The sequence below is a fragment of the Pangasianodon hypophthalmus genome, chromosome 11 (genome assembly GCF_027358585.1).
Source record: "Pangasianodon hypophthalmus isolate fPanHyp1 chromosome 11, fPanHyp1.pri, whole genome shotgun sequence".
Classification (NCBI taxonomy): Eukaryota; Metazoa; Chordata; class Actinopteri; order Siluriformes; family Pangasiidae; genus Pangasianodon; species Pangasianodon hypophthalmus.
The window spans coordinates 12625246-12651421 of NC_069720.1; the positions used below are offsets into that span (position 1 = coordinate 12625246).

Here is a 26176-nt window from a genome sequence, read left to right on the forward strand (position 1 = left end):
TTTTTCATTTTAAGTTGTCATGGATATATTTTGGATAATCTTACACCGAGACTGTATAGACATGTTCAAAATGTTGTGCAGCATTGGAACAAAATAACAATATGACATAAAAATAGGAACTATACAGAGGTGGGAAAAGTGTCAGAATCTTACTCAGTTAAAAGTGAAAGTATCCAGCCAAACGATGTATCCAAGTCAAAAAGTATCTACTCTTAAAGTATTAAAAAGTTAAAAATAAACTGATTTTAACTGATGATATTAAGTTAATGTCATGTTTTCATGTGAAAATCTTTGCCATTTTGCCTAAAAACCTTATTCAATCTGTGTAAATTTGCTGCTCATATGCATGACTGGTGCCATGTAGATTGCTAATGACTTAAACAGAAATAAATCAGAAGTAAAATAGCTTGTAAATGACCAGCTAGAGTTAGACTTGCTGCCTAGCTGAGTACATTGGCTACTGAAAATGATGCTAGTCTAACCAGTCATTAGCAAAGACAACAGGCTTAAATTAACTTAACTTAGTTAAATATAGTCAGTTAATGTTAGCAAATTACCAAAACTTACCTCAACATCAACATGCTTTTTCAAAATAGATGCCTTTATTTTATACAAGTCTTTGTTTACCCTTAACTACCCCTTAACTAATATTTTGTTAAAGCACTTTTGCTTGTAATACAGCAATCAGTCTTTTTGGTAAAAATCTAACAACTTAGAACATCTTGATTTGGCAATTTTTTTTTGGCAATTTATTGGGAGGTAAAATTTTTCTTCATCTTCAGCTGTCTAACAGAGGCCTGCAGATTTTGTGCTAAAATACATTAGTAACTGGAGATACCATGATTATTCCCTCTATCTTGAATAGAGCAGCAGTCCCAGCTGATGAGAATAAACCCCATATCATGATGCTGCAACCACCATGGGAGGCTTCACTGTGGGTATGGTGTTCTTTAGGTGATAGACTGTCTTGTTTTTGGGCCAAACATATCTTTTAGAATTATGCCCAAAACGTTCTACCTCAGTTTCATCATAACACATTTAGCCACATAGTTTGGGGTGATTTAAGTGGGGTTGGATGTTTTTTTCATGAGAAAGGGCTTCCGTCTAGCCACTCTACCCTGTAGCCCAGACATGTGAAGAATACGAGCGATTGTTGTCCCATGCAGTAAATGAGCAGTATTTGCCAGATATTCCTGCAGCTCCTTTAACATTGCTGTAGGTCTCTTGGCAGCTTCCCTGAAGTTTACTTCTTGTCCTTTCATCTATTCTGGAGGGACATCCTGTTCTTGGTAATATCACTGTGGTGCCTCATTTTCTCCACTTGATGATGGCTTTCATGCTGTTCCATGGTATATCTAATGATTTGGAAATTCTTTTGTATCCCTCTACTGATCGATACTTTTAAGATCCTGTACATGCTTTTTGCAGACCTTGTCTTCAGCAGGTGGATGAAACCAAGAAGATTTTAAGAAAATTCTACAGAAACAGTTGATCTTTTTTTGGGGTTAATCAGAATCACAGCTGTATGATTACTTTTGAGTTTGAATGTGATTGGTTCAGTCACCTGTCTCATTATAAAAGAGTGTGGACACTTATGCAACCAGGTTATTGTAAGCTTTTTCTTTTTCTTCTTTTTCCCCTTAAATGTTTTTATTTGTTTTTCATTTTTGAATTTTGTTGGTTGCTGCATCACATTAAAGATCTGACATGATTTATCTTAGTTTAATTTTTTTTTTACATCACAAAAACCTGCAGTTTTAGTGTGTAGACTGTTTATATCCACTGTACATGAGTTATTGTGAACATCCTGTAAAGTGAAAGCTGTAGAGTTAGAGTTACACAGGAAATGGTATCACCATCTTGTGTGTGTGTGTGTGTGTGTGTTACTGCTCCAAATGCCACACCTCAATCCCGAATATAAAGCTCCTCACAGTGAGATGTCTCTGTAGTACTTTGTAGATCTGCACAGACTCACGATTTAATACTTAAACATTGTTCCTGTTAGTGGATTGAAAGACTTTCAACATGGTTTCAGCTGTCTGTGTTACTCTGATCGTTCTCCTGCAATGCATCCTCTGCTACTCACCAGGTACGTTATTTGTGTGCTTTATTTTTTTTTAAACCTAAATGTCCATCATTGTTAAAAATATTGCATGTTATATTGCATGCAAGGATATAAGCACTTACATATTTGCAATGTATCTGTTTAAGTCATGGCATATGGTAATGTTTTAGTATTGCAAAACTTAAAAAAAAAAAAAAAAGCTACACCATATAAAAACATTACCTGCAACAAGTTTACACAATTTTCTTTTAGTATGAACCAAGGTTCATTTTTTTCAATGTACTAAAACTACGAGTACTTTTTTTTTCAATGTTATTATGTCTTTGTGTGAGCACTTGTCAGAAAGTGGATAATAATTTAGCTATTTGTTTATATTTCTATATTATGATATTTATTAGAAATGGAGTTTTAGTTATATTATACAGTATATTTTAACCACCACAGCACTCTATCCACATTTACCATGACCCTTAAGCATTACACTTTTTTCTTTTTCTCTACAAAAATTAAAAAAACAAAAACCTCTCCATATTATAACAGTGTTAATGGCAGTGGTTTTACTAAATTTGTTCTGATTCTGACTCTGCATTGCAGAAATGATCATATATGCAGGTAAATTTATCTAATGCTCCTCATCATGAGCTCGTTATAGAATAAAGATTCAGCTTTGTCTAGGCATTGTTTTACTTCAGCTTTGAAACTGACATATAGACATACTGTAAGTCCAATATGATCTGGCAGTGGGCAGTTAGTAAAACCGTTTACAAATAGGTTCAATCATATCATTGTAAAACAATTTCATATGATGATTAATTTTTTCAACATTTGAAATTTTTACTTGCTATGTTTTTTCCAGTGTTATTTTAATTTTAATTCTGATTCTGATTTATTTTGATTCTGATCCTGATTGTTATTTTCGTTTTCATTTTGATTAATTTTGATTCTATTTGTGATTCTGATCCTTATTCTCAGGTTGATTCTGATTCTAATTTGGTTTCAATTCTGATTCCTGTTTTGATGCATATTCTGAGTCAGTTTGATTTTTATTCTGATATTTATTCTTAGTTTAATTCTTGTTCTGATTCTGAATTTTAATTCTGACCATAACTGTAAAATTTATCCTGATTCTGTTTCTGTCCAAAGTTTCCTCTTTCAAAGTGGAGCTGAGTCCAAAGAAGCCACTGTTTCGAGTGGGAGACAGACAGGAGCTCACGTGTCGAACGAGTAAGTGCTCTGATAAAATGACTTTCTCTTGGAGCAGTCTGGAGGACAAACCCCTGTATGCTGAACCCCAGACATCCTCGACTGAATCGACTCTGGTCTTCAAGAGTGTTAGTGAAAATACTGAAAATAAAATCCAGTGCAAGGCAACCTGCCTGGGCATGCTCAAGCAGGCCGCGGTGACAGTCCGAGTGTACTGTGAGTTTATTTAATAGTCAGTAATGCAGTTTAATAAAACCTACCCTGAGGTCCCGCTAAAGCAAAGTTACATCTAATTGCTTGCTTCATTTAATTTTCAGCTTTTCCAAAAGTTCCAGTCATCTCTGGACATGACAGCTTGGTGTTAGGGAAGGAGAACAGCCTGACCTGTGAGGTTTCAGATGTTTATCCAGCAGAACATATGACAGTGGAATGGCTGAGGGGAGGAAAAGTGGTCCGCACACAGGAAGGAGAATATGGCATTGAATCCATTCAGTCCTACTACACTTTTACACCACAAACCAATGACGATGGAGAGTCAATAACATGTCGAGCCACACTCAGTCTTGATGGCTTGCCACCAGAGGAGAGAACCAGAGAGATCACCGTGTCCATGGCTGTCCTTTGTAAGTTTTATAATTCCACTATGCATTTTTCTTGGTGTTTCTGTAACAGCATGCAAACATTCCCTGCTGTTTTCTGCAGCTGCAGCACACAATATGAGTACCTCTTTTTTCTTTCTTTGACACTCTGTTAGCTGGACTGGGTGTGTTAGAGCAGGGAAAGCAGGATTTATTGGACTGGAACTGAGAATCCTTGACTTAAAGGTGCAATTTGTAATGTTTAAAAGTGACCCAAGTGATTATGTAATAATACATAATCCTAAAGATATGGCAGATAAACTATAATTTTCAAACTTGTCATGCATCAAATCTGGCTACTTTTACTTTTCAGGCTTCTATTTACATTATTTCTGCCCAGAAAAAGACTCTGCTTGTAGATAGTTCTATTTTTCCTTACAACTCAGAAGGCATAGGTAATTTTAATAAAGTGGTGGAGCATTCAGTTGGGGGAAAGGGAGGAGTTATTAATGTATTGCAGTTTACCTCATGGGCAGCAGAGGGCTCTAAACATAACAAACTGCTCCTTTAAGACATTACTGACATACACAAGCAAATTTTTTCATAAAACTTTTTATTTCTTTATTGAATTTAGTGCGTTAGATGCATAATGTGAAAGTATTTGAGGATCACTCATTTGGAGCTTTGTTCCTGCAGGTCCTCCTATGAACACAGTGATCTCTGTGTCCCCTAATAATCCAAAAGAAAATGAGTTTATGAGGCTACCCTGAGGTCCCGCTAGAGCAGAGTTACACCTAATTGCTTGCTTTATTTAATTTTTAGCTTTTCCAAAAGTTCCAGTCATCTCTGGACATGACAGCTTGGTGTTAGGGAAGGAAAACAGCCTGACCTGTGAGGTTTCAGATGTTTATCCAGCAGAACATATGACAGTGGAATGGCTGAGGGGAGGAAAAGTGGTCCACACACAGGAAGGAGAATATGGCATTGAATCCATTCAGTCCTACTACACTTTTACACCACAAACCAACGACGATGGAGAGTCAATAACGTGTCGAGCCACACTCAGTCTTGATGGCTTGCCAACAGAGGAGAGAACTAGAGAGACCACCGTGACCATTGCTGTCCTTTGTAAGTTTTATAATTCCACTATGCATTTTTAGAGCAAAGCATCACAGTATCAGAAAGAGTTCCAAGTAGTACTAGAAGTGGGTGAAATGACAACAATACTCGATATGTATCACAATATACAGCTTTGCTAACTATCTGCCGGCAAAACAGTAGAGTTTCTTTTGAAAAAACTATGAAAACAAATTCTACATTGTCTACAAAACTAAACTACTTTAAATTGAAAAGATTAAAAGTATATTCCACCAATTTTAATCAATTCTTATAATAATCTAAAAATACATTTTGCAATTTTAAAGGTCTAGTACAACATTTTAAGATCAAATCAGCTGCTTTGTAAATACTATTTTTTACAAAAATGTTAGAAAATGATATCATTATACTTGTAACTTCTCAGAAATGTGTACTGTGAAATAATTTATCATTATATTGATGTTATATCATCATTGCCCATCCCTATTTAAGTGGTAAGAACCCCTACATAGACCCTAACCCGGATCAAGTGGTTACTGAAGATGAATGGCGCAATCTATTTAATCTTCCATAACAAAATGAACATCATACTGATATTCAACCATTCTGACCTATTTCTATCTTTTCTCTTTGTCTTGCACCAACAGCACCCCCAAGGAACACCACCATGAAAAACACAAAAGATGATGGAAATGTGTATACAGCCCTGTTACGAAGACTCAATTCCATTGACGTTATAATTCCAGTCATTGGTATGGGAGTTCTGGCTTCAGTAGCCAGCTCACTGAACTGTGTAAGGAAAGCAGCAAGGAAGGGCTTGTCTTGTCTGAACAAGGGCACACCAGAAACTGTGTAAACTGCATGGACATAAACAGAATTTACATAAACTGAATCATTCAGTCTCCTACACTGTATCATACACCACTGAACTGACACAGAGTCTACTGAACCTAAACAGAATCTATTAAACTGAAATAGAGTCCATTCAACTAGATCAGTTGCTCCAGTAAACTGAATAGAACTGAATCTCACATTGCTGAAATGAATCACACTCCAGTAAACAGATTCTGCTTAACTGAAACAGAGTTTGCTGAGCTGAATTAGACCCTGGTGAACTGAATCACACTCTGCTGATCTGAATCACACGCCACTAAATAGATTCTGTTAAACTGAAAGGTATGGTCTGCAAAGGGCTTACGTAGCATGTCTGAGATCTCACTGTTGAAAGGTATCGATCAGGAGAGGGATACAAAAGAATTTCCAAAACATTAGATGTACCATGGAACACCATGAAGACCATCATCAACAAGTGGAGAAAATGGGGCACCACAGTGACATTACCAAGAACAGGACGTCCCTCCAAAGTAGACAAAATTAAAAGATGAGAACTTATTAGGGAAGCTGCCAAGAGACCTATGGCAACATTAAAGTAGCTGCAGGAATGTCTGGCAAGTACTGTTCACTCCCTGCATGTGTCAGCAATCTCTTGTATTCTTCGCATGTCTGTAGTATGGGGTAGGGTGGCTAGACGAAAGTCCTTTCTCATAAAAAAACATCCAAGCCCACCTAAATCACCCCACACCATGTGGCAAAATGTGTTATTGTCAGCTGGGACCAAGGTACAACCTTTTGGCATAATTCATAAAGACATGCAAAAACAAGGCAGCTCATCACCCAAAGAACACCATATCAAAAGTGAAGCATGGTGGTGGCAGCATCATGCATCATCGGGCTGCTTCTCTTCAGCTCGGACTGGGACTGTAGTCCAGATAAAGGGTTATAGGCCTCTTTTAGACAGCTGAAGATTTCACCTTCTAGCACAATAGCAATCCAAAGCACAAATCCAAGTCAACAAAGGAATGGCTTCAGAAAAAGAAGATCAACATTTTGTAATGGCTCAGTCAGAGCCCAGATCTAAATCTTATGAAAACACAACCCGTGGAATGACATGAAATGGACTGTACACAGGAGATCCCTTCACAATTTGATAGATCTGGAACATTTTTGCAAGGAAAAGCACATCTTGGAGTCTTCCAATGTACATATTCTAAATTGGAAGACTTTTACCCCGAAAGACTGATTGCTGTATTAATAGAAAATGTTCTTTAACAAAGTATTAGTTAAGGCATGTACACACTTATGCAACCAGGTTATTGAATGCTTTTTCCTTTTACATTATTCCACTACACTTTTCCTTCCTTTTACACTAAGACATTTCTATTTTTTTTACTTGAATTTTGTTGTTTGGTATATTACAATAAAGGTGGAAGATGATGACATGATCATGATTTTTCTGACATGATTTTTCTTGGTTGTATTTTTTTACATTACAACTTCAAATAACTGCATTTTAAACAGGTGTGTGTAGGCTTTTTATATCCACTGTATATGAAGCAGTGAGCATGCTGCACCAAGATTAAGCATTGGCTTATATTTGTCAAACAGCAACATTCTTTCTCATCACTGGTCACTCAGAAGAGGTCATTCGTATTTTAACAGAATTTAAAAGGTATGGAGTTGTAAATGAGGACTTTATGAAGATTAACATTTGTTGAAAGGGTCAAACAAACGGTGGAGCTCTGCATCACCTGCCCCTAGTTACCACTATTGGGTCCTTGAGCAAGATGTTTAACCCTCATCTGTTCAGCTCAATGCAGTAAGTCTCTGGACAAAACCATCTGCCAAATGAATACATGTCAACGTAATTATGATTGGTTCATTACTTGTAAATTAAAACCTCTTTAACACAGCTATAGGGCACGATTTCATCCTGAAGATGGTGTGATGAGGTTTTCTAAGTATGTTGAGCTCTCATTCTAACTAAAAAAATTAAGCAACGTATAGTTGCTCTATTGCTTGTTCTGTAGTAATGTATCATTCATGTTTCAGTTTGCTCTTTTACACTATAAAAAATAAAGCGTTAGGTCAACAACAAAAAAATTTATTTTGCATTACGCTTTATGAGTTATGCCTACTGCTGGTAGAATTACGTTGATCCAACATGTTTTAAACATGGTCAATTAACTTTTTGGCAATATTAAAAACAATTTCTAAGTAACATGAACGTAATAACTGTCAATATAAACAGTTTTTAAAGTTCACTGCATATAAAAATCAAGCTGTCCAAAGTAGTTTCTGTTCAGTATTTGAAAGCATAAAGCATTGGGTCAACAAAATAAAGAAAATTAAGGCAACATTTTGCATTAGGCTTTGTGAGTTATCACAACTTCTCGTAGAACTGTTAATAAAGAAAATTGTACATGATAAACTCTGGATAAACAAAGAGAGCCTCTGTAACCTCTGAGAACCTCTGTAAAGATAAAATATACAAAATAAAAAAAAAAAAACACCAATTCTAAGACAAATCTTAAGTGTAACACATCCAGACACATTATTTGTCTTAAGTGTGACACATTTTATGCAAGCTTACCATGAACTGATTTAAAAAAAAAAAAAAAAAATCGAGAAAAAAAAAAATATATATATATCAAGGTCAGAGTTAAACAGGAGTAGTGTGATATTAAACAATAAAGATCTCAGAGTGATTTTAAACAATAAAGATTAGGTTGAAAAAAAAATCATCTGGTCTTTTTCTAAACCCTTCTGTGTAAACTCTAGAGACTCTGATGACTGAAATTCCCAAGAGATCAGCAGTTCATGAAATACTCAAATACAGCCCTTCTGGTACCAACAACCATGCCACGATCAAAGTCAAAAAGATCACACTTTTCCCCATTCTGATGTTTGATGTGAACCATAACTGAAGCTTAACCTATATCTGCATGATTATTTTGCATTTTGCTGCTGCCACTTGGTTTGGCTGATTAGATAACAGCATGAATGTCCAGTTATCTAATAAAGTGGACAGTGAGAGTATCTTATCAAGGAAACTCTAATCCGGTTTAACTGCCTGCTTTTCTCATCAGTATGCATGCACTGATGTTTTATTATTGAAAACTGTGCACTGAAATGGGAAATTTGCACAGGTTAGTAGTAGTTCTAAGCCTGATAGAAATGTTGATACAGGAATCAATGCTGTTTAAAGAAACTCCATTTTCCCTACAATACATTTCAACTTTATTTACACAGAGCTTTTAACAACGGATATTGTCATAAAGCAGCTGTAAAGAAATCCACTTAGATTAATCCACTTAGATTAATCCCTAATGAACAAGCCAGAGGTGATAATAACATAAGATAAGTAAACTTTATTGATCCCACAGTGGGGAAATTCACTTATCACAGCAGCTCACAGACAGTTAAAGTGCAGGAAGAAAGAAAAGTTAAAACTATAACTATATATACACCCTTAGGAATAATAAAAGAAATAAAATTATATAAAATTTATAAAATATTGCACATATGAACATCACAGTAATGCGGTGTTGTAAGAAATAAAATTATATAAAATTATAAAATATTGCACATTTGAACGTTACAGTAATGCCATGTTGTAAAGTCTGACAGCCACTGGTATGAATGACCTGCGGTAGCACTCCTTCCTACACTGGGGGTGTAGCAGTCTGCTGCTGAAAGAGCTACACAGGGTCTCCACAGTCCCATACAGGGGTGAGAGGTGTTGTTCATAATAGATGTCAGCTTGGCTAACATCCTCCTCTCACCCACCACCTCCACAGAGTCCAGTGGGCAGCCCAGGACAGAGCTGGCTCTCCTAACCAGCTTGTTCAGTCTCTTCCTGTCCCGCTCTGCACTGCCTCCCACCCAGCAGACTACAGCGTAGAGAACTGCGGAGGCCACCACAGTATCGTAAAATGTCCTTAATAATGATGGTGGCAAGTAAAAACTCCCTGAGACGATGGAAGAAAACCTGAGAGGAACCAGCCTCAAAAGGCAAAACAGACTCAAAGCAACACAAACTGAAACACAGCACATCCTCAAAAGGCAACACATCCTCAAAAGGCAACACAAACTCAAAAGGCAATGCAAACTCAAATGGCAACACATCCTCAAAAGGCAACAAATCCTCAAAAGGCAACACAAACTGAAACAGCAAAACAAACTAAAACAGCAACAGATCCTCAAAAGGAAATGCAAACTCAAAGGCAAAACAAACTCAAACTGCAACACAAACTCAAAAGTCAACACAAACCCAAAGGTAACACATCAGGGTGACACCAGATTGAGCGATTATAAAACATTACTCTTTTGCAACTGTATGCTAGAGAGTCACGCTGTGCTACGTGTGTTGAAAGGATCTTCAGTACGAGCACCAGAGTTATTTTATTTTTATAGACCCAAGAGCAAGCTGTTAGCAAGTGCAGTGGTGTCGCTAAGGTTTAGAGTCCAGACCCGAACGAACTCCACCCTGGAAAAAGCTGTAGATTTAATAGAGTTTTAACACCGGAACTTTAGTTGAGCGGCAGTAGAGGGCGGGGGGAATTATAAAGCGCTGCGCAAATCAAATTCACGCGCTGGAGACTGGCAGAGAGCGAAAAGCGCCTGCTGTAGAACTGATCATCTGAGTGAACTGTCAGCGTCTGTAGCTGACTGTAAATTAGTTGAAACTGAATGAGTATTTAGCAGTGACATGTCTCTGTCAGGCTTTTTTATTATTTACAATAAAACAAGCTAATTGCCTGCACAAAATACGATGCCATTGTACAATTACGATATAATATATAACGATAAAGTTTACAGTGGCTTCATAAATTGATTAAAAACATTAAAAAAAGAAAAATACACCTGATGCGCATTGTTTGCTTGTTATTATTATTATTATTATTATTATTATTATTTTTAGAAGTAGAGTTAAAAAAAAAACCCTTGGTGTATTTTTTGTAGTTAATTAACAGAAGGTACATCGCCATCTTGCTCCGACCAAAGTGACTTAAACGCACCTGACGTCATAATTACGACAACTCGTAAATACGGACTTCCCAGGAGCACTTGAACGCACACACTATCCGAGCGGCGAGCTCCACGGGAAAAGTGACGCAGGCGAAAGTGCTCGCTCTCTGATTGGACAGGAGGCGGGCTTTATGCACGCGCAGTGTGGTTAGCTTCAACTTAACCTGCCCCGGAGCAGGTGTAGAGTCAGTTGCCATGGTGACCTACCCAGCGGAGAAGAGCGCAGCGTTCGTGGTACTGATAAACCAGAGTTTAAGCCAAAGTTAATCCTGCAGTCCTGCTTTCGTGGTACACCGCTCAGGTGATGCAGTACAAAACCGTAACTTAAACTTAAAATACACCTTCCACACTACATGTAGTTATAAACTAACAGAAAAATAATCAATGCCACACTTTCTAAACCCTAGAAATGCCCCGGCCATGGACCTTCCATGTCTGTGCCTTTACCTAGGAAAATCTATTTAAAAAAAAAACCCTTGACCAAATAAACAGGTTTTCAGGCTACAGATTGATTGATCTCCCCCTGGAAAATAATAAAAGCTTCCTGTTTCAGTTGTATTATATTACTTTTGGCTCTCTTTCCATCTATTTAGCTCTTGGTTTCTCTTTAACTTTGGGTTTCTGGGAAATTCTCCGATCTGTATCCAATCTGTAGCCTACTGAACACATCATATGATAATAATCAAAGCATTAATGAAAGGAGTTTCTAAATTATGGTGGTTAATCAGCAACTGTGGATTGTGGATTAGCAAATAAAAATAGTAAATTCTAGCCATTTTGGAAAAGTAACTTAAAACAGCAGAAAAACACTTAAAAAAACAAAACAAAACAAAAAAAACTTAAAACAGCTAAAAAACACCAACCTTGGGTGGGAAATTCCTGTCCTGAGTTATTTTTGATCATATGAATTGAATATAAACATAACATTTGATCAGATTTTGATTAAAAACTTTAAAGTTCAATTTTACTTATTAAAATATCAATAAATATTAAATATTAATAAATATTAATATGTAATCATTTAATCATGTTATTTCAACTTCAAGAACCTTTTTCTTACAAAAGCTTTCTTTTTATCAAGCTGCTGTTTAAGAAGTGCTGTAGTGCTATGATTCTTCTGGTGCTGAAGAGTAAAGAGCTGCAGTTGTATCATGATAGTAACCCAATTATTTTAAGATTTTGAGCTTGAAAATTCAAACAGGTAAACAGTTTACTAATCATAAGGAATTAATAAACACATACACATTAAGGTCTGTAAATATGTGGACATTGACAAATTTACTGTTATTTAACTGTCTATGACAGTATACAGGTGTTGAAAAAAATAAACAATCAACATGAGCTCAAAGTGCAGACTTTCATCTTTAATTTGCGGATATTTACATCGCACCACACACTCTACCCTTGGACAGTCTGGGTTATACTTGAACTGCAAAAAAAACCAACATTAGGTGTGGCCACATCAACTATTCGGTACATTCTCAAAAAGAAAGAACACACTGGTGAGCTCAGGAACACCAAAAGGCCAAGAAGACCACAAAACTAACTGCTGTAATTCAATCTAAAATGGATCATAAGGTTTTGCACAAACTTGTGGAGTCCATGCCAGCTTGAAACACATACATATACAGCCATAACATTTAAAACCACTGACAGGTTGTGAAGAGTGAAGAACATTGATTATCTCATTAAATTGGCACCTGTCAAGGGGTGGGATATATTAGGCAACAAGCGAACAGTCAGTTCTTGACATTGATGTGTTGGAAGCAGGAAAAATGGGCAGGCGTAAGGATCTGAGCGACTTTGACAAGCACCAAATTGTGGTGGCTAGATGACTGGGTCACAGCATCTCCAAAACAGCAGGTCTTCTGGGGTGTTCCTGGTATGCAGTGGTTAGTACCTATCAAAAGTGGTCCAAGGACAGGATCATTAATGCGTGTGGGGAGCGGAGGCTAGCCCGTCTATTCTGATCCCCCAGAAGAGCTACTGTAGCACAAATTGCTGAAAATGTTAATGACGGCTATGATAGAAAGGTGTCAAAACACAGAGTGCACCGTGGAGCTGCGTAGCTGCAGACTGGTCAGAGTGCCCATGCTGATCCCTGTCCACCGCTGAAAGTGCCTACAATGGGCATGTGAGCATCAGAAATGGACCATGGAGTAATGGAAGAAGGTGGCCTGGTCTGATGAATCATGTTTTCTTTTACATCATGTGGACAGCCGGGTGTGTGTGTGTGTCCCTTACTTGGGGAAGAGATGGCACCAGGAGGCACTATAGGAAGAAGGCAAGCTGGCGGAGGCAGTGTGATGGTCTGGGCAATGTTCTGCTGGGAAACCTTGGGTCCTGGAATTCATGTGGATGTTACTTTGACACGTACCACCTACCTAAACATTGTTGCAGACCAAGTACGCCTCTTCGTGGCAACAGTATACACTAACGGCAGCGGCCTCTTTCAGCAGGATAATGCGCCCTGCTACACTGTAAAAATTGTTCAGGAATGGTTTGAGGAACATGACAAAGAGTTCAAGGTGTTGACTTGGCCTCTAAATTCCCCAGATCTCAGTCCGATTGAGCTTCTGTGGGATGTGCTGGACAAACGAGTCCGATCCATGGAGGCCCCACCTCGCAACTTACAGGACTTAAAGGATCTGCTGTTAACGTCTTTGTGCCAGATACATATATATATCAGGGACGTTTCCTCCGAGGAGGCAAGGGAGGCAGTCCTTGATATATAGCAAGGGAGGCAGTGTCTCCTCAAAAAAATGGATGAGAAAATAATTGATATTGCAAAAATAAAACGACGCAAATATTACTAAAAATGACATTAAAAGTATAAAAGTCACTCGTTTTTATAAAGTAACACTGTCCAACAGCGACACCCGCAGGTACAGTTACAGCGGAGGCCCATTGACTTATAACAACAGAGATCCCATAACGTGCCGTGGGTTTAGTGGGGGGTAATTGAGAATGAATGGGGGAAAGTCACGTGAGAGGAGGCAACGCCTCCATCGCGCTATAATTGGATGTGATCGGTTATGATTGGATGTGATCGGTTATGATTGGATGTGATAGATTCGTTCGATAAATCCCGCCTCTTGTTTTCGTGCGAGCTCTCGGCCTGAATGGACAAAATGATGGCGTTACTGACTAATTATAAAGTAAGGAAACAACTCACCCGCTTAGATATCACTGCTTTGTGTCACGTCAAAAATGAAAACTTGAAATGGCCTGAAAACGTGATGACTGTTAGTTTTAGTGAGCATTCAGCTTGATGAAATGAAAGCAATATCTTTGTGTCTCTGTTTGTGTTTACAGAGCTTTTATGACGATGACCCGAAAATAAGCTGAACATCAGTTCACAAATAAAAAAATATTACTAACACTTTACAGTAAGGTGTCATTTGTTAACATTAGTTAATGTGTTAACTAATATGAACAAACAAATGAACATTTATTACAGTATTTATTCATTTTTGTTAACGTTAGTTAATAAAAAATACAGTTGTTCATTGTTAGTTCACAGTGCATTAACTAATGTTAACAAACACGTTGGATTTTAATAATGCATTAGTAAATGTTGAAAATAATATTAAATAAGATTAATAAATGATGTAGAAGTATTGTTCATTCTTAGTTCATGTTAACTAAAGTAGTTAACTAATGTTAACTAATGAAACCTTATCGTAAAGTGTTTCCAAAATATTGTTCAAACTGTTACTGCAATAATCGTTACTTTAGTTATTATTTTGGAATAAATGTAAAAATGCACAAAAACACTATGAAATGTATAATTAGTATTAAAAATAAAATACAAAATAGAATTATATTTGTTCTCAAAAATTATATATGTAATGTTATATATATATATATATATATATATATATATATATATATATATATATATATAGATGTGTGTGTGTGTGTGCGTGTGTGTGAAGCCCTGAATGTTTTGGCCTTATTCCCAGATCCAGGGTTTTTTTTAAACCCTAGAAATGCCCCGGCCATGGACCCTCCATGTCTGTGCCATTACCTAAGAAAATCTGTTAACAAAAGCCTTGACCAAATAAACAGGTTCTCAGGCTAGACTTACGACTGACCCCCCGGAACATACTAAAAGCTTCCTGTTTCAGTTGTATTATATTGCTTTCCAGCTACTTAGCTCTTGGTTTCTCTTCAACTCTGGGTTTCTGGGAAATTCTCCAATCTGTATCCAATCTGTAGCCTACTGAACACATCATATGATAATAATCAAAGCATTAATGAAAGGAGTTTCTAAATTATGGTGGTTAATCAGCAACTGTGGATTAGCAAATAAAAAGAGTAAATTCTAGCCATTTTGGAAAAGTAACTTAAAACAGCAGAAAAAAAGAATTTCCTGTCCTGGGTTATTTTTGATCATATGAATTGAATATAAACATAACATAACATTTGATAAGGTATTGATTAAAAAAGTTCAATTTTACTAATTAAAATATCCAATATTAATATGTAATCATGTGATCATGTTATTTCAAGTTCAAGAACTTTTTTCTTACAAAAGCTTTTCTTTTTAACAAGCTTTCTTATAAAATTCTTATGCTGCAGTAGAAAATAAAAAATAAATAACAAATAAAACAACAGCAATGTTTAACAAAAAGTTGTCATGGATGTATTTTGCATGATCCTTCACAGACGCTATATAGACTTACTTGAGGTGTGCGAACAGTGGGAACCTAACTGCTTCAAAGCATGCTTACTTAATAGTCTAAAAAGTTAACCTAATCAGAAGGAAGTGTTATGGCACATGTGTCAAACACAAAGCCCTTGACCAGAAACCAGAACATAACCAGAAATTAATTTTGGACTAATGAGGAACTATACAAAATAAAATCAAGATTGTTTTTCTCATTTGTACCGATTAAATTAGTAAATGTGACATGCTTGTGGGCGCAGTGATGACAGTAATTTATTTTAATCATTTAAGGCACAATCTACTGTCAAAAAATCTTTCTTGTTAATAATTTTGCCATGAAATACATTTATGACACTGAAAAAGATTCAGATTAAGCATGTTAATAATCTGTGTAAGTTTGTTCCTCATATGCATGTCTGAGGTTACATAGTTTGATAATTAATTAAGCAGAAGTAAATTATCATGTAAATACACAATATTTACCATTAGCTCGAATTTAACTTGCTGTCCAGCTGTTTGTTAGCTACTGGAATCACTGCTAGTCTAACCTGAGAATATCAAAGAAAACAGGCAAACTTAGTTAAATATAACCAGTTAGCTTAGCAAATTCGTGAAAATTACCTCAGCATCAAGATGCTTTTTCCAATTAGATGCCTTCATTTTATACAAGTGTTAAAGTTACACAGGATTACAAGTTACAAGTTACTTGTATTGCTAAAGATAGTAAATAGCAACAGGTAAGATAAAGCAGGACTTTAGCTGGTGTAGAGTGAATGAGGGGAGTTTCACTGAAACGCATCACTTAAAATTTCACTAGGGGACTTTCCATGGATCTTTTATTTTCTAAAATTCCACTATGGGAATTTTAGGCAGGACTAACTTGGTGTGTGTGGGTGTGTGTGTGTGTGTCACTGCCCCTGCCTCCCTCCTCTGTGAGCCAAATATCCCTTCCCCCTTCCCACATAAAGCTGCTCACAGTGAGATGGCTCTGTAGTACTTTGTAGTTCTGCACAGACTCATGATTTAATACTTAAGCTTTGTTCCTGTTAGTGGATTTAAAGAGTTTCAACATGGTTCTAGCTCTAGGTGTTACTCTGACCGTTCTCCTGCAATGCATCCTCTGCTACACACCAGGTACGTGATTTGTTTAATTCCTGGCATGATGCAAAAATTACACTTAGAAAAAAGTTTTAGTTTTTTTTTTTTGTGTACTTTTGCTTATTATTTTGTTTTGCTCAACTGAAAAGAAATATGTTGCAACATATATTTTTTTAATTGAGAGAAACGAAAAACATTACCTGCAACAAATTTGATGCAAGGTTCATTTTTTCAGTGTATAAAAATGAGTGTATTTTTTATTATGTTTCTAATTCTGATTGTTATTTTCATTTTGATTCTGATTCTAGTTCTGATTCCGATCCTTATTCCCAAGTTAATTCTGATTTGAATTCATTTTTGATTCAGAGTCTAATTGTGATTCTGATTCATTTTGATTGTGATTCTGATTCTGGCTTTGATTCATTTTGATTCTGACTCTAATCCTGATTCTGAATTTTAATTCTGATCATAATTGTAAAATTTATTCTGATTCTGTTTCTGTCCAAAGTTTCCCCTCTCAAAGTGGAGCTGAGTCCAAAGAAGCCACTGTTTCGAGTAGGAGACAGACAGGAGCTCACGTGTCGAATGATTAAGTGCTCTGAGAAAATGACTTTCTCCTGGAGCAGTCTGCAGGACAAACCCCTGTATGCTGAACCCCAGACAACCTCGACTGAATCGACTCTGGTTTTCAAGAGTGTTAGTAAAAATATTGAAAATAAAATCCAGTGCAAGGCAACCTGTCAGGGCATGATCAAGCAGGCCGCGGTGACAGTCCGAGTGTACTGTGAGTTTATTTAATAGTCAGTAATGCAGTTTAATAAAACCTACCCTGAGGTCCTGCTAAAGCAGAGTTACATCTAATTGCTTGCTTTATTTAATTTTCAGCTTTTCCAAAAGTTCCAGTCATCTCTGGACATGACAGCTTGGTGTTAGGGAAGGAGAACAGCCTGACCTGTGAGGTTTCAGATGTTTATCCAGCAGAACATATGACAGTGGAATGGCTGAGGGGAGGAAAAGTGGTCCGCACACAGGAAGGAGAATATGGCATTGAATCCATTCAGTCCTACTACACTTTTACACCACAAACCAACGACGATGGAGAGTCAATAACGTGTCGAGCCACACTCAGTCTTGATGGCTTGCCACCAGAGGAGAGAACCAGAGAGATCACCGTGTCCATGGCTGTCCTTTGTAAGTTTTATAATTCCACTATGCATTTTTCTCTGTTTCTGTAACAGCATGCAAACATTCCCTGCTGTTTTCTGCAGCTGCAGCACACAATATGAGTACCTCTTTTTTCTTTCTTTGACACTCTGTTAGCTGGATTGTGTGTTAGAGCAGGAAAAGCAGGATTTATTGGACTGGAACTGTAATTGTAATGTTTAAAAGTGATCCAAGTGATTATGTAATAATACATAATCCTAAAGATATGGTAGATACACTATAATTTTCAAACTTGTCATGCATCAAATCTGGCTACTTTTACTTTCAGGCTTCTATTTACATTATTTCTGCCCAGAAAGAGACTCTGCTTGTAGATAGTTCTATTTTTCCTTACAGCTCAGAAGGCACAGGTAATTTTAATAAAGTGGTGGAGCATTCAGTTGGGGGAAAGGGAGGAGTTATTAATGTATTGCAATTTACCTCATGGGCAGCAGAGGGCTCTAAAAATAACAAACTGCTCCTTTAAGACATTACTGACATACACAAGCAAACTTTTTATAAAATTTTTTATTTCTTTATTGAATTTAGTGCGTTAGATGCATAATGTGAAAGTATTTGAGGATCACTCATTTGGAGCTTTGTTCCTGCAGGTCCTCCTATGAACACAGTGATCTCTGTGTCCCCTAATAATCCAAAAGAAGATGAGTTTATGAACATCTCCTGTGTGAGTGACAGCAATCTCGCAAGCCGTCTGGTGCTGAGCAAAATGCTGGATGGAAAGGAGACAGAGCTAGTGTCTGGTGATGGGCCTCGAGTCTCTGTTTCTTACGACAAAGCCAACCTCAATCACTCAGGTGTCTATGTGTGCAGAACAACAAATGCCTGTGGGAGACAGACAGACAATGTCACCTTTACTGTTGGAAGTGAGTTTTAAGTTGTATGTGAATATGCTATGTGATTCTGATTCTAATTCTGCTTCTAATTCTTATCTTCTTTTATTTTTGATTCTGTTTCTAAAAAAGTCCAAGTGTACTGTGAGTTTATTAATCAGTAATTCAGTTTGTTAAAGGCTACCCTGAGGTCCCGCTAGAGCAGAGTAAAATGTAACTGCTTGCTTCTGATTTTAATTTTAGTTATTTTGATTCTGATCCTGATTGTTATTTTCATTTTGATTCTGCTTGTGATTCTGATCCTCATTCTCAGTTTCATTCTGATTCTAATTTGGTTTCAATTCTGATTCCTATTTTGATGCTTATTCTGAGTCAGTTTGATTCTGATTGTAATTCTGTCTCTAATTATGATTCTGACTGTATTTCTGATTCTGATTCATTTTGATTCTGATTCTAATTCTGAATGAATTCTGATTTTGATTCTGATATTTATTCTGATTTTAATTCTTATTCTGATTCTGAATTTTAATTCGGACCATAATTGTAAAATTTATCCTGATTCTGTTTCTGTCCAAAGTTTCCTCTTTCGAAGCGGAGCTGAGTCCAAAGAAGCCACTGTTTCGAGTGGGAGACAGACAGGAGCTCACGTGTCGAATGACTAAGTGCTCTGAGAAAATGACTTTCTCCTGGAGCAATCTGGAGGACAAACCCCTGTATGCTGAACCCCAGACAACCTCGACTGGATCGACTCTGGTCTTCAAGAGTGTTAGTAAAAAGAATGAAGATATGATCCAGTGCAAGGCAACCTGTCAGGGCACAAGCAAGCAGGCCACGGTGCAAGTCCGAGTGTACTGTGAGTTTATTTAATAGTCAGTAATGCAGTTTAATAAAACCTACCCTGAGGTCCCGCTAAAGCAGAGCTGCATCTAATTGCTTGCTTCATTTAATTTTCAGCTTTTCCAAAAGTTCCAGTCATCTCTGGACATGACAGCTTGGTGTTAGGGAAGGAGAACAGCCTGACCTGTGAGGTTTCAGATGTTTATCCAGCAGAAAATATGACAGTGGAATGGCTGAGGGGAGGAAAAGTGGTCCACACACAGGAAGGAGAATATGGCATTGAATCCATTCAGTCCTACTACACTTTTACACCACAAACCAATGACGATGGAGAGTCAATAACGTGTCGAGCCACACTCAGTCTTGATGGCTTGCCACCAGAGGAGAGAACCAGAGAGATCACCGTGTCCATGGCTGTCCTTTGTAAGTTTTATAATTCCACTATGCATTTTTCTTGGTGTTTCTGTAACAGCATGCAAACATTCCCTGCTGTTTTCTGCAGCTGCAGCACACAATATGAGTACCTTTTTTTTCTTTCTATGACACTCTGTTAGCTGGACTGGGTGTGTTAGAGCAGGAAAGGCAGGATTTCTTGGACTGGAACTGTAATTGTAATGTTTAAAAGTGATCCAAGTGATTATGTAATAATACATAATCCTAAAGATATGGTAGATACACTATAATTTTCAATCTTGTCATGCATCAAATCTGGCTACTTTTACTTTTCAGGCTTCTATTTACATTATTTCTGCCCAGAAAAAGACTCTGCTTGTAGATAGTTCTATTTTTCCTTACAACTCAGAAGGCATAGGTAATTTTAATAAAGTGGTGGAGCATTCAGTTGGGGGAAAGGGAGGAGTTATTAATGTATTGCAGTTTACCTCATGGGCAGCAGAGGGCTCTAAACATAACAAACTGCTCCTTTAAGACATTACTGACATACACAAGCAAACTTTTTATAAAAATTTTTTATTTCTTTATTGAATTTAGTGCGTTAGATGCATAATGTGAAAGTATTTGAGGATCACTCATTTGGAGCTTTGTTCCTGCAGGTCCTCCTATGAACACAGTGATCTCTGTGTCCCCTAATAATCCAAAAGAAAATGAGTTTATGAACATCTCCTGTGTGAGTGACTGCAATCACGTGAGTCGTCTGGTGCTGAGCAAAATGCTGGATGGAAAGGAGACAGAGCTAGTGTCTGGTGATGGGCCTCGAGTCTCTGTTTCTTACGACAAAGCCAACCTCAATCACTCAGGTGTCTATGTGTGCAGAACAACAAATGCCTGTGGGAGACAGACAGACAATGTCACCTTTACTGTTGGAAGTGAGTTTTAAGTTGTATGTGAATGTTCTGTGTGAGGGATCGAGGCTTAATTTTTGTCTGATTAAGTGCTTATACCTTTTCTGAAAAAAAAAACAATTCATGCACTTTGACTTTCTTAAAAGTTTGCTCTGTTATGAAACTTGCATGAGATTCCCTGATATTAAAAAGGGAAAGGGGGAAAAAAGAGAAAAAAGGGAAAACTATTAGTCTTTACATCACTGAACAACTGAAAAGAATCCACTGACTTCCCGACTACAAATCACAAAAACAGGTCCACTTCAAGGGCACGAAACAGGTGTAGAATGAACTTAGCGCCAATTAAGGCTTTTAATTAAAAGTCTTTGTAAGTGAAAGTAATGAGATCTGCTGATATCTTTCCCCATCTATATAAAAGAGACAGTTTGTGTGTACTTCAAATTTGCACAAAAAATCTGAGATGAATTTAGTCATGCATTGTGAGCTCTGAGCTCTAATATTCAACTTCCCTGTAGAGAACAAAAGACAGACCAAATACGCATTTTAGGGATTCCTGATTATCAACATGACTAGCCACTAATGAAAAGACGAGGTTTATTCTTTTACATGCTCCAATTTGACCCTCACATTTTCCCTCTCAGCTCATCCCCTGGAGGTGTCCCTGCAGCCAGATATGAGCGTCATCCCAGTAGAGCGAGGTTCCTCTATGATGCTGTCCTGCAATAGTTCAGGCTGTCCTCATGCTCATATAACCTGGCGAAATGTGACACATCAACCACTTCTGAGCTGGAATGACACTCGGGCATTTGTATCCCAGCTAGGCCCATGGACTCTAGGTCTGGAGGATAACCGAACATTCATTTGTGAAATTAACTGTGGCTCTGTTATGAAGTCCAAGCACACAGAGCTGAAGGTTTACTGTAAGTATCATTCAAATGTTACTTATAATAATTATATATTTGTGCTAATTTTAAGCATTTGTTTCTAAAAAGAAGCAAAATGATCTGCCGGTAGAATAAGAAATTTTAAAGTTTGAAATCAGTAGAAATAGATTTAATAATCTTATATTTGGTTTATTGTAGAGTTATAATAAGCAATACTAGATAAATTTGACTATATTCAAGATATTTTCACTTCCTAAGATGTCTTTTTGTGCACTGTTCTAAGTAGAGCCCTTGTTATTTCTCTATCAGAGAGGGTACCAAGTAGAACTAGGGGTGGGCAATATAATGAAAAATATCATATCACGATACACGAAGACGTTTTACAAAACACAATATGTATCACAATATAGCTTTGCTGACCAACTACTAGCAAAACAATAGCAAAACAAACTATGAAAAAATTTATTTACACTGTCTATAAAAATAAATAAATTCAAACTGAAAAGGATAAAAAGTCAGTTCTAATTATTTTAATAAATTCTATTAATAAACTGAAAACATACATTTTTACAATTTTAAAGCTTCAGTACAAAATTTTAGTGTCAAATCAGCTGCTTCTACTAAGAGTTCATAAATGTTATTCTTAAAAGAAATGTTAAAAAATATCACAATACAATACGGTATATCTCAAAAAAGTGTATTATGACATAATGATAATCAATATCATGATACTATAAAAAATACTAAAAACCGTTAACTCTCCAAAAACCCTGAGAACCCCATACATTTTTTAAGGAATATCAGTGAGTGTTTGATTTGCTTTTTTTTTGGCTGTTATCAATAACGGACAGTACATAATGATATTTAACGGGAATGGAACAGAGGAATGGCATGTTTATGGGGGTGGTTTTGGTTTTTGGAGTGCTTCAAAGCACCTTAAATTATACCCTGGTAATAGATAACTCAATACCAAGCCAAGCATTATACTGAGTGCTGTGTAATCCCTGACTCAGCCAGTAAAGTGCCAGATAAATTCCGAAAGCAGTTTATGCCAGCTCTGATAAGAAGCAGCCACTGATTCAGTGATTAGGGAGGATGAGGAGGACCAAGCATGATATAGTATCTCCAAGCTTATTAAAATGAGCATATCTTTGAGCTTTGCTACCTGGAAGCATTTTCAACACTGATGTCATTTCAGATTCCCCCAAAATGTTCTTTCTCAGATACTGTCAGGAAGCCATACTTCATTGTGAAATAACGAATTACATTTTAAAAGTATGATAATGAGACATGACTTTTGTAGGCCATGTTTCAATCCCAAAGCCTTAATAATGTTTCTTTTTTCTACATCAGCCTTTCCTTCAGATCCTACCATCGAAAGTTCTGGACCTTTTCTGGAAGGTAAAGTGACCAACCTGACCTGTACAGTTCATGAGGTCTTCCCTGTCGACTGTTTTCATATACAGTGGCTGGATGGAGAGCTTGAGCTACACTCAGTGCGTGGGAATTTTTCAGACAAACTGCAGAACCTTAGCTTGACTATCCCCTTCAAACCTAAGGACAGTGACCAAAATAAGACATTTACCTGCAAGGTATCATTGGAGATGGAGGGTGTATCAACACAGAAGATAGCATCTACCACACTGACAGTGCATTGTGAGTGAAAATGGATGTTTGGGGGACGTTGGAGATATTATCTCCAATAAATAGATCTTATTTCTAAAGCAAATATAAGAAGGTGCTTGATGCCAATGCATTTGAATTTTATCACTTGTCATTAGTCAAGCTTGACAGTATTGTTTTGGTTTTACAGATTCACCCAAGCATACCACCATTGATGTGAGACCCAAGAAGAAACTGAATGAAGGGGAGACTGTGACTATCTCCTGCCAGACCGACAGTGCTCCAGAGGGACATGTGACTTTAAGCAGGGTGCAGAATGGAGAAGAGACTAAATTGGTTTCCAGTAATGGGACCCAAACCTCTTTTAGCATCTCCTTTACTAATGTGTCACACTCTGGCACCTATGTGTGTGAGGCCGTTAACAAATATGGCCATCAGAGAAAGAGTGTCCAAATTACTGTGCAAGGTAAGAATGATGTCTCCCTTCAACCATCATCCTGACCTTTGGAAATCAGTGTTGTAGTGCTACTTAGAGACTATTTAGGTAGTCACGCAATAGAGGACACTTTGGTTTGTTTCTGACTCTAACCAAGACTGTTTAACACTAAGTATTCTTGTACCCGACTTGAGCAACCCCCTGAACCATGTTGGAAATATCCTACACCAGAGTTCCACAATTTTGGCCTAGGAGTGCCAGAGTCCAGCACAGTTTGATATCCCACCAGGTAAACCTGGTAATTATCTGGTGAGCTGAATTAGGTATCTTTGAGAAGGATGATCACCAAACTATACTGGACACTGGTTTTCCAGGACTGTAACCGTTGGGAAGCTTTGGGAAACCTTGTTCAATACAGGTGGGATGGTGGCACTGCTGCCTTATATTCCATAGTCCCCAGTTTGTTCCTGAGCTCAGATTACCATCTGAGGTCTGGCTGGGTTTCCTCTGGGTTCTATCAATTCCTCCCACCTCCCAATATCATGCTAAATGGATTGGCAGCTCTAAATTGCCTCTAGGTGTGAATGTTTGCTTGTGTTCCACTCAGGGTGTATTCCGACATTGGGATCAAGGATCAAGTGGTTACTGACAATGATCTGTTTCATGTTTTATAACAAAATGAATGTCATGTTAGCATTAAACCATTCTGACCTGCTTTTGTCATTTTGTTCTCTTTTTTCCCCAACAACAGCACCTCCAAAGAATATCAATGTGACGGTATACCCATCAAAGGAGGTACAAGAGGGCGAAACCGTCAAAATCTGCTGCCAGTTGGTGAGCTTCCCACCATCTGACATCACCTTAAGGAAACTGGACAATGGAAATGCAATCTACTCTTCTAATGGTATCTTCCTGCTGGTCAACCTCACTTCTAATGACTCAGGCCTATACCAGGTCAATGCTACCAATGCCCTGGGTTCTGAGACTGAGATTTTCACAATTATTGTAATGAGTAAGAGGAAAGATGGTGGGAATATATTCTCAGACCTGTTACGAAGACTTAATTCCATTGACTTTATAATTCCAGTCATTGGCCTGGGAATTCTGGCTACAGTAGCCAGCTCATTGGAATGTATAAGGAGAGCAAAACGGAAGGGCTTCTATGAGCTGACTGAGGGTATACCAGAAACTGTGTAGACTGCATGGACAAAAACTTAAATTGAGTCTCCTGCACTGAGCTGAAGCAGAGTCTACTGAACCTAATCAGACTCATATTCTGCTGAACTGAATCACATACTGTTCAACTGAATCACACTCAAACTCCGTTCAACTGAAATAGGCTCTGCTAAACCGAATTACTGATTGGTGAACTGATTCACATTCTGAATGAATGAATCAGACTCTAAATGAAACACACTCTGCTGGACTGAATTGCACTCCACTGAACGTAATCACTCTGCACTGAACTGAATCACGCTTGACTGAACTGAATCACACTCCACAAAACAAACTATGGTAACATGAATTGCACTCTACTGAACTGAATCACTTTTGGCTGAACCTTAATCTCACATTACTGAGTTGAATCACACTTGGCTGAACAGAAACACACTCCAATTCAATTCAATTCAATTCAATTTTATTTGTATAGCGCTTTTAACAATGGACATTGTCACAAAGCAGCTTTACAGAAATAAATGGATTCACAAAAATATATTGTAAATATTTAAATTTATCACTGTGAATTTATCCCTAATGAGCAAGCCAGTGGCGACGGTGGCAAGGAAAAACTCCCCAAGATGATATGAGGAAGAAACCTTGAGAGGAACCAGGCTCAAAAGGGAACCCATCCTCATCTGGGTGCAACGGATAGTGCAATTATAAATAAATCCCTTCTATTGTGTACTATATGGACAAATAGTGCAATTGTGCAACCAATAAATTCATCACAGTATTTGCAAGAGGTCCGGCTGGTTAAAATCTATCCACTGTCCACTGATGGAGTCCTGAGTACGAAGCTGCTCGTGGCAACTGCAGCCCCAAAGCCACTACAGCAATCGCAGTCCCAAGCCATTACAGTACAGCTCCCCATATGTGATCCCCAAGCCATCTCCACAGCCCCCAGGTGGCACCATCCCCAGCAATCCAAACAGTTCTTCAGGCAGTCCATATGGGGCCACCCCCAGCAGCAGCGAGCGAACTCAACCGATGAGAACTCCAACCAGAAGTAGGGCATCAGGATGGGTCAGGCAGCGAGGAGGAGCAGAAGGGGTCAGGATCACTGGCATCACTGGCATCTCAGAAGTAGCATGTGTAGCTCGTGTAACTCCACTAAACAGACTTTGTTGAACTGAAACAGACTCTGTTGAACTGAATTGTACTCCAATGAACTGAATCACACTCTGCTAAACTGAATCTCACTTCACTAAACAGATTCTGTTCAACTGAAGCAGAGTCTG

The 26176-nt window shown here is 37.6% G+C and overlaps 2 protein-coding genes across 5 annotated transcripts in view; both read left to right on the top strand.

Moving 5' to 3' along the window:
* LOC117598398 (vascular cell adhesion protein 1) overlaps window positions 1-7226 on the top strand; it is a 33281-nt gene extending 26055 nt beyond the window's left edge. For all 3 annotated transcript variants that reach the window (XM_053238289.1, XM_053238290.1, XM_053238288.1), the window contains 4 exons: window positions 3209-3484; window positions 3586-3891; window positions 4669-4974; window positions 5592-7226. In XM_053238289.1, coding sequence (XP_053094264.1) covers window positions 3209-3484; window positions 3586-3891; window positions 4669-4974; window positions 5592-5800 — 1097 coding nt within the window. In that variant the 3' untranslated portion in view covers window positions 5801-7226. The remainder of the gene's footprint in view (window positions 1-3208; window positions 3485-3585; window positions 3892-4668; window positions 4975-5591) is intronic.
* Window positions 7227-16450: 9224 nt separating this feature from the next.
* vcam1b (vascular cell adhesion molecule 1b) lies at window positions 16451-25600 on the top strand. 2 transcript variants are annotated; one of them, XM_034308472.2, is made up of 11 exons: window positions 16453-16618; window positions 17091-17366; window positions 17468-17773; window positions 18397-18669; window positions 19214-19489; window positions 19591-19896; window positions 20526-20798; window positions 21416-21694; window positions 23012-23314; window positions 23472-23747; window positions 24469-25597. In XM_034308472.2, the coding sequence occupies exons 1-11, from the start codon at window positions 16555-16557 to the stop codon at window positions 24912-24914; spliced, it is 3078 nt and encodes a 1025-aa protein (XP_034164363.2). In that variant the 5' UTR covers window positions 16453-16554; the 3' UTR covers window positions 24915-25597. The 2 variants fall into 2 exon arrangements, with proteins under 2 accessions (XP_034164365.2, XP_034164363.2); XM_034308474.2 differs by lacking the exons at window positions 18397-18669; window positions 19214-19489 and having other exon boundaries at window positions 16451-16618; window positions 24469-25600.
* Window positions 25601-26176: the final 576 nt, after the last annotated feature.

Bases quoted from the DNA above. Each gene is read 5' to 3' on its own strand.
- vcam1b (XM_034308472.2), top strand. From the start codon at position 16,555: ATGGTTCTAGCTCTAGGTGTTACTCTGACCGTTCTCCTGCAATGCATC. The intron at 17,774-18,396 runs GTAAGTTTTATA...TTGTTCCTGCAG, and splicing joins CGTGTCCATGGCTGTCCTTT to GTCCTCCTATGAACACAGTG. The intron at 23,748-24,468 runs GTAAGAATGATG...CCCCAACAACAG, and splicing joins TGTCCAAATTACTGTGCAAG to CACCTCCAAAGAATATCAAT.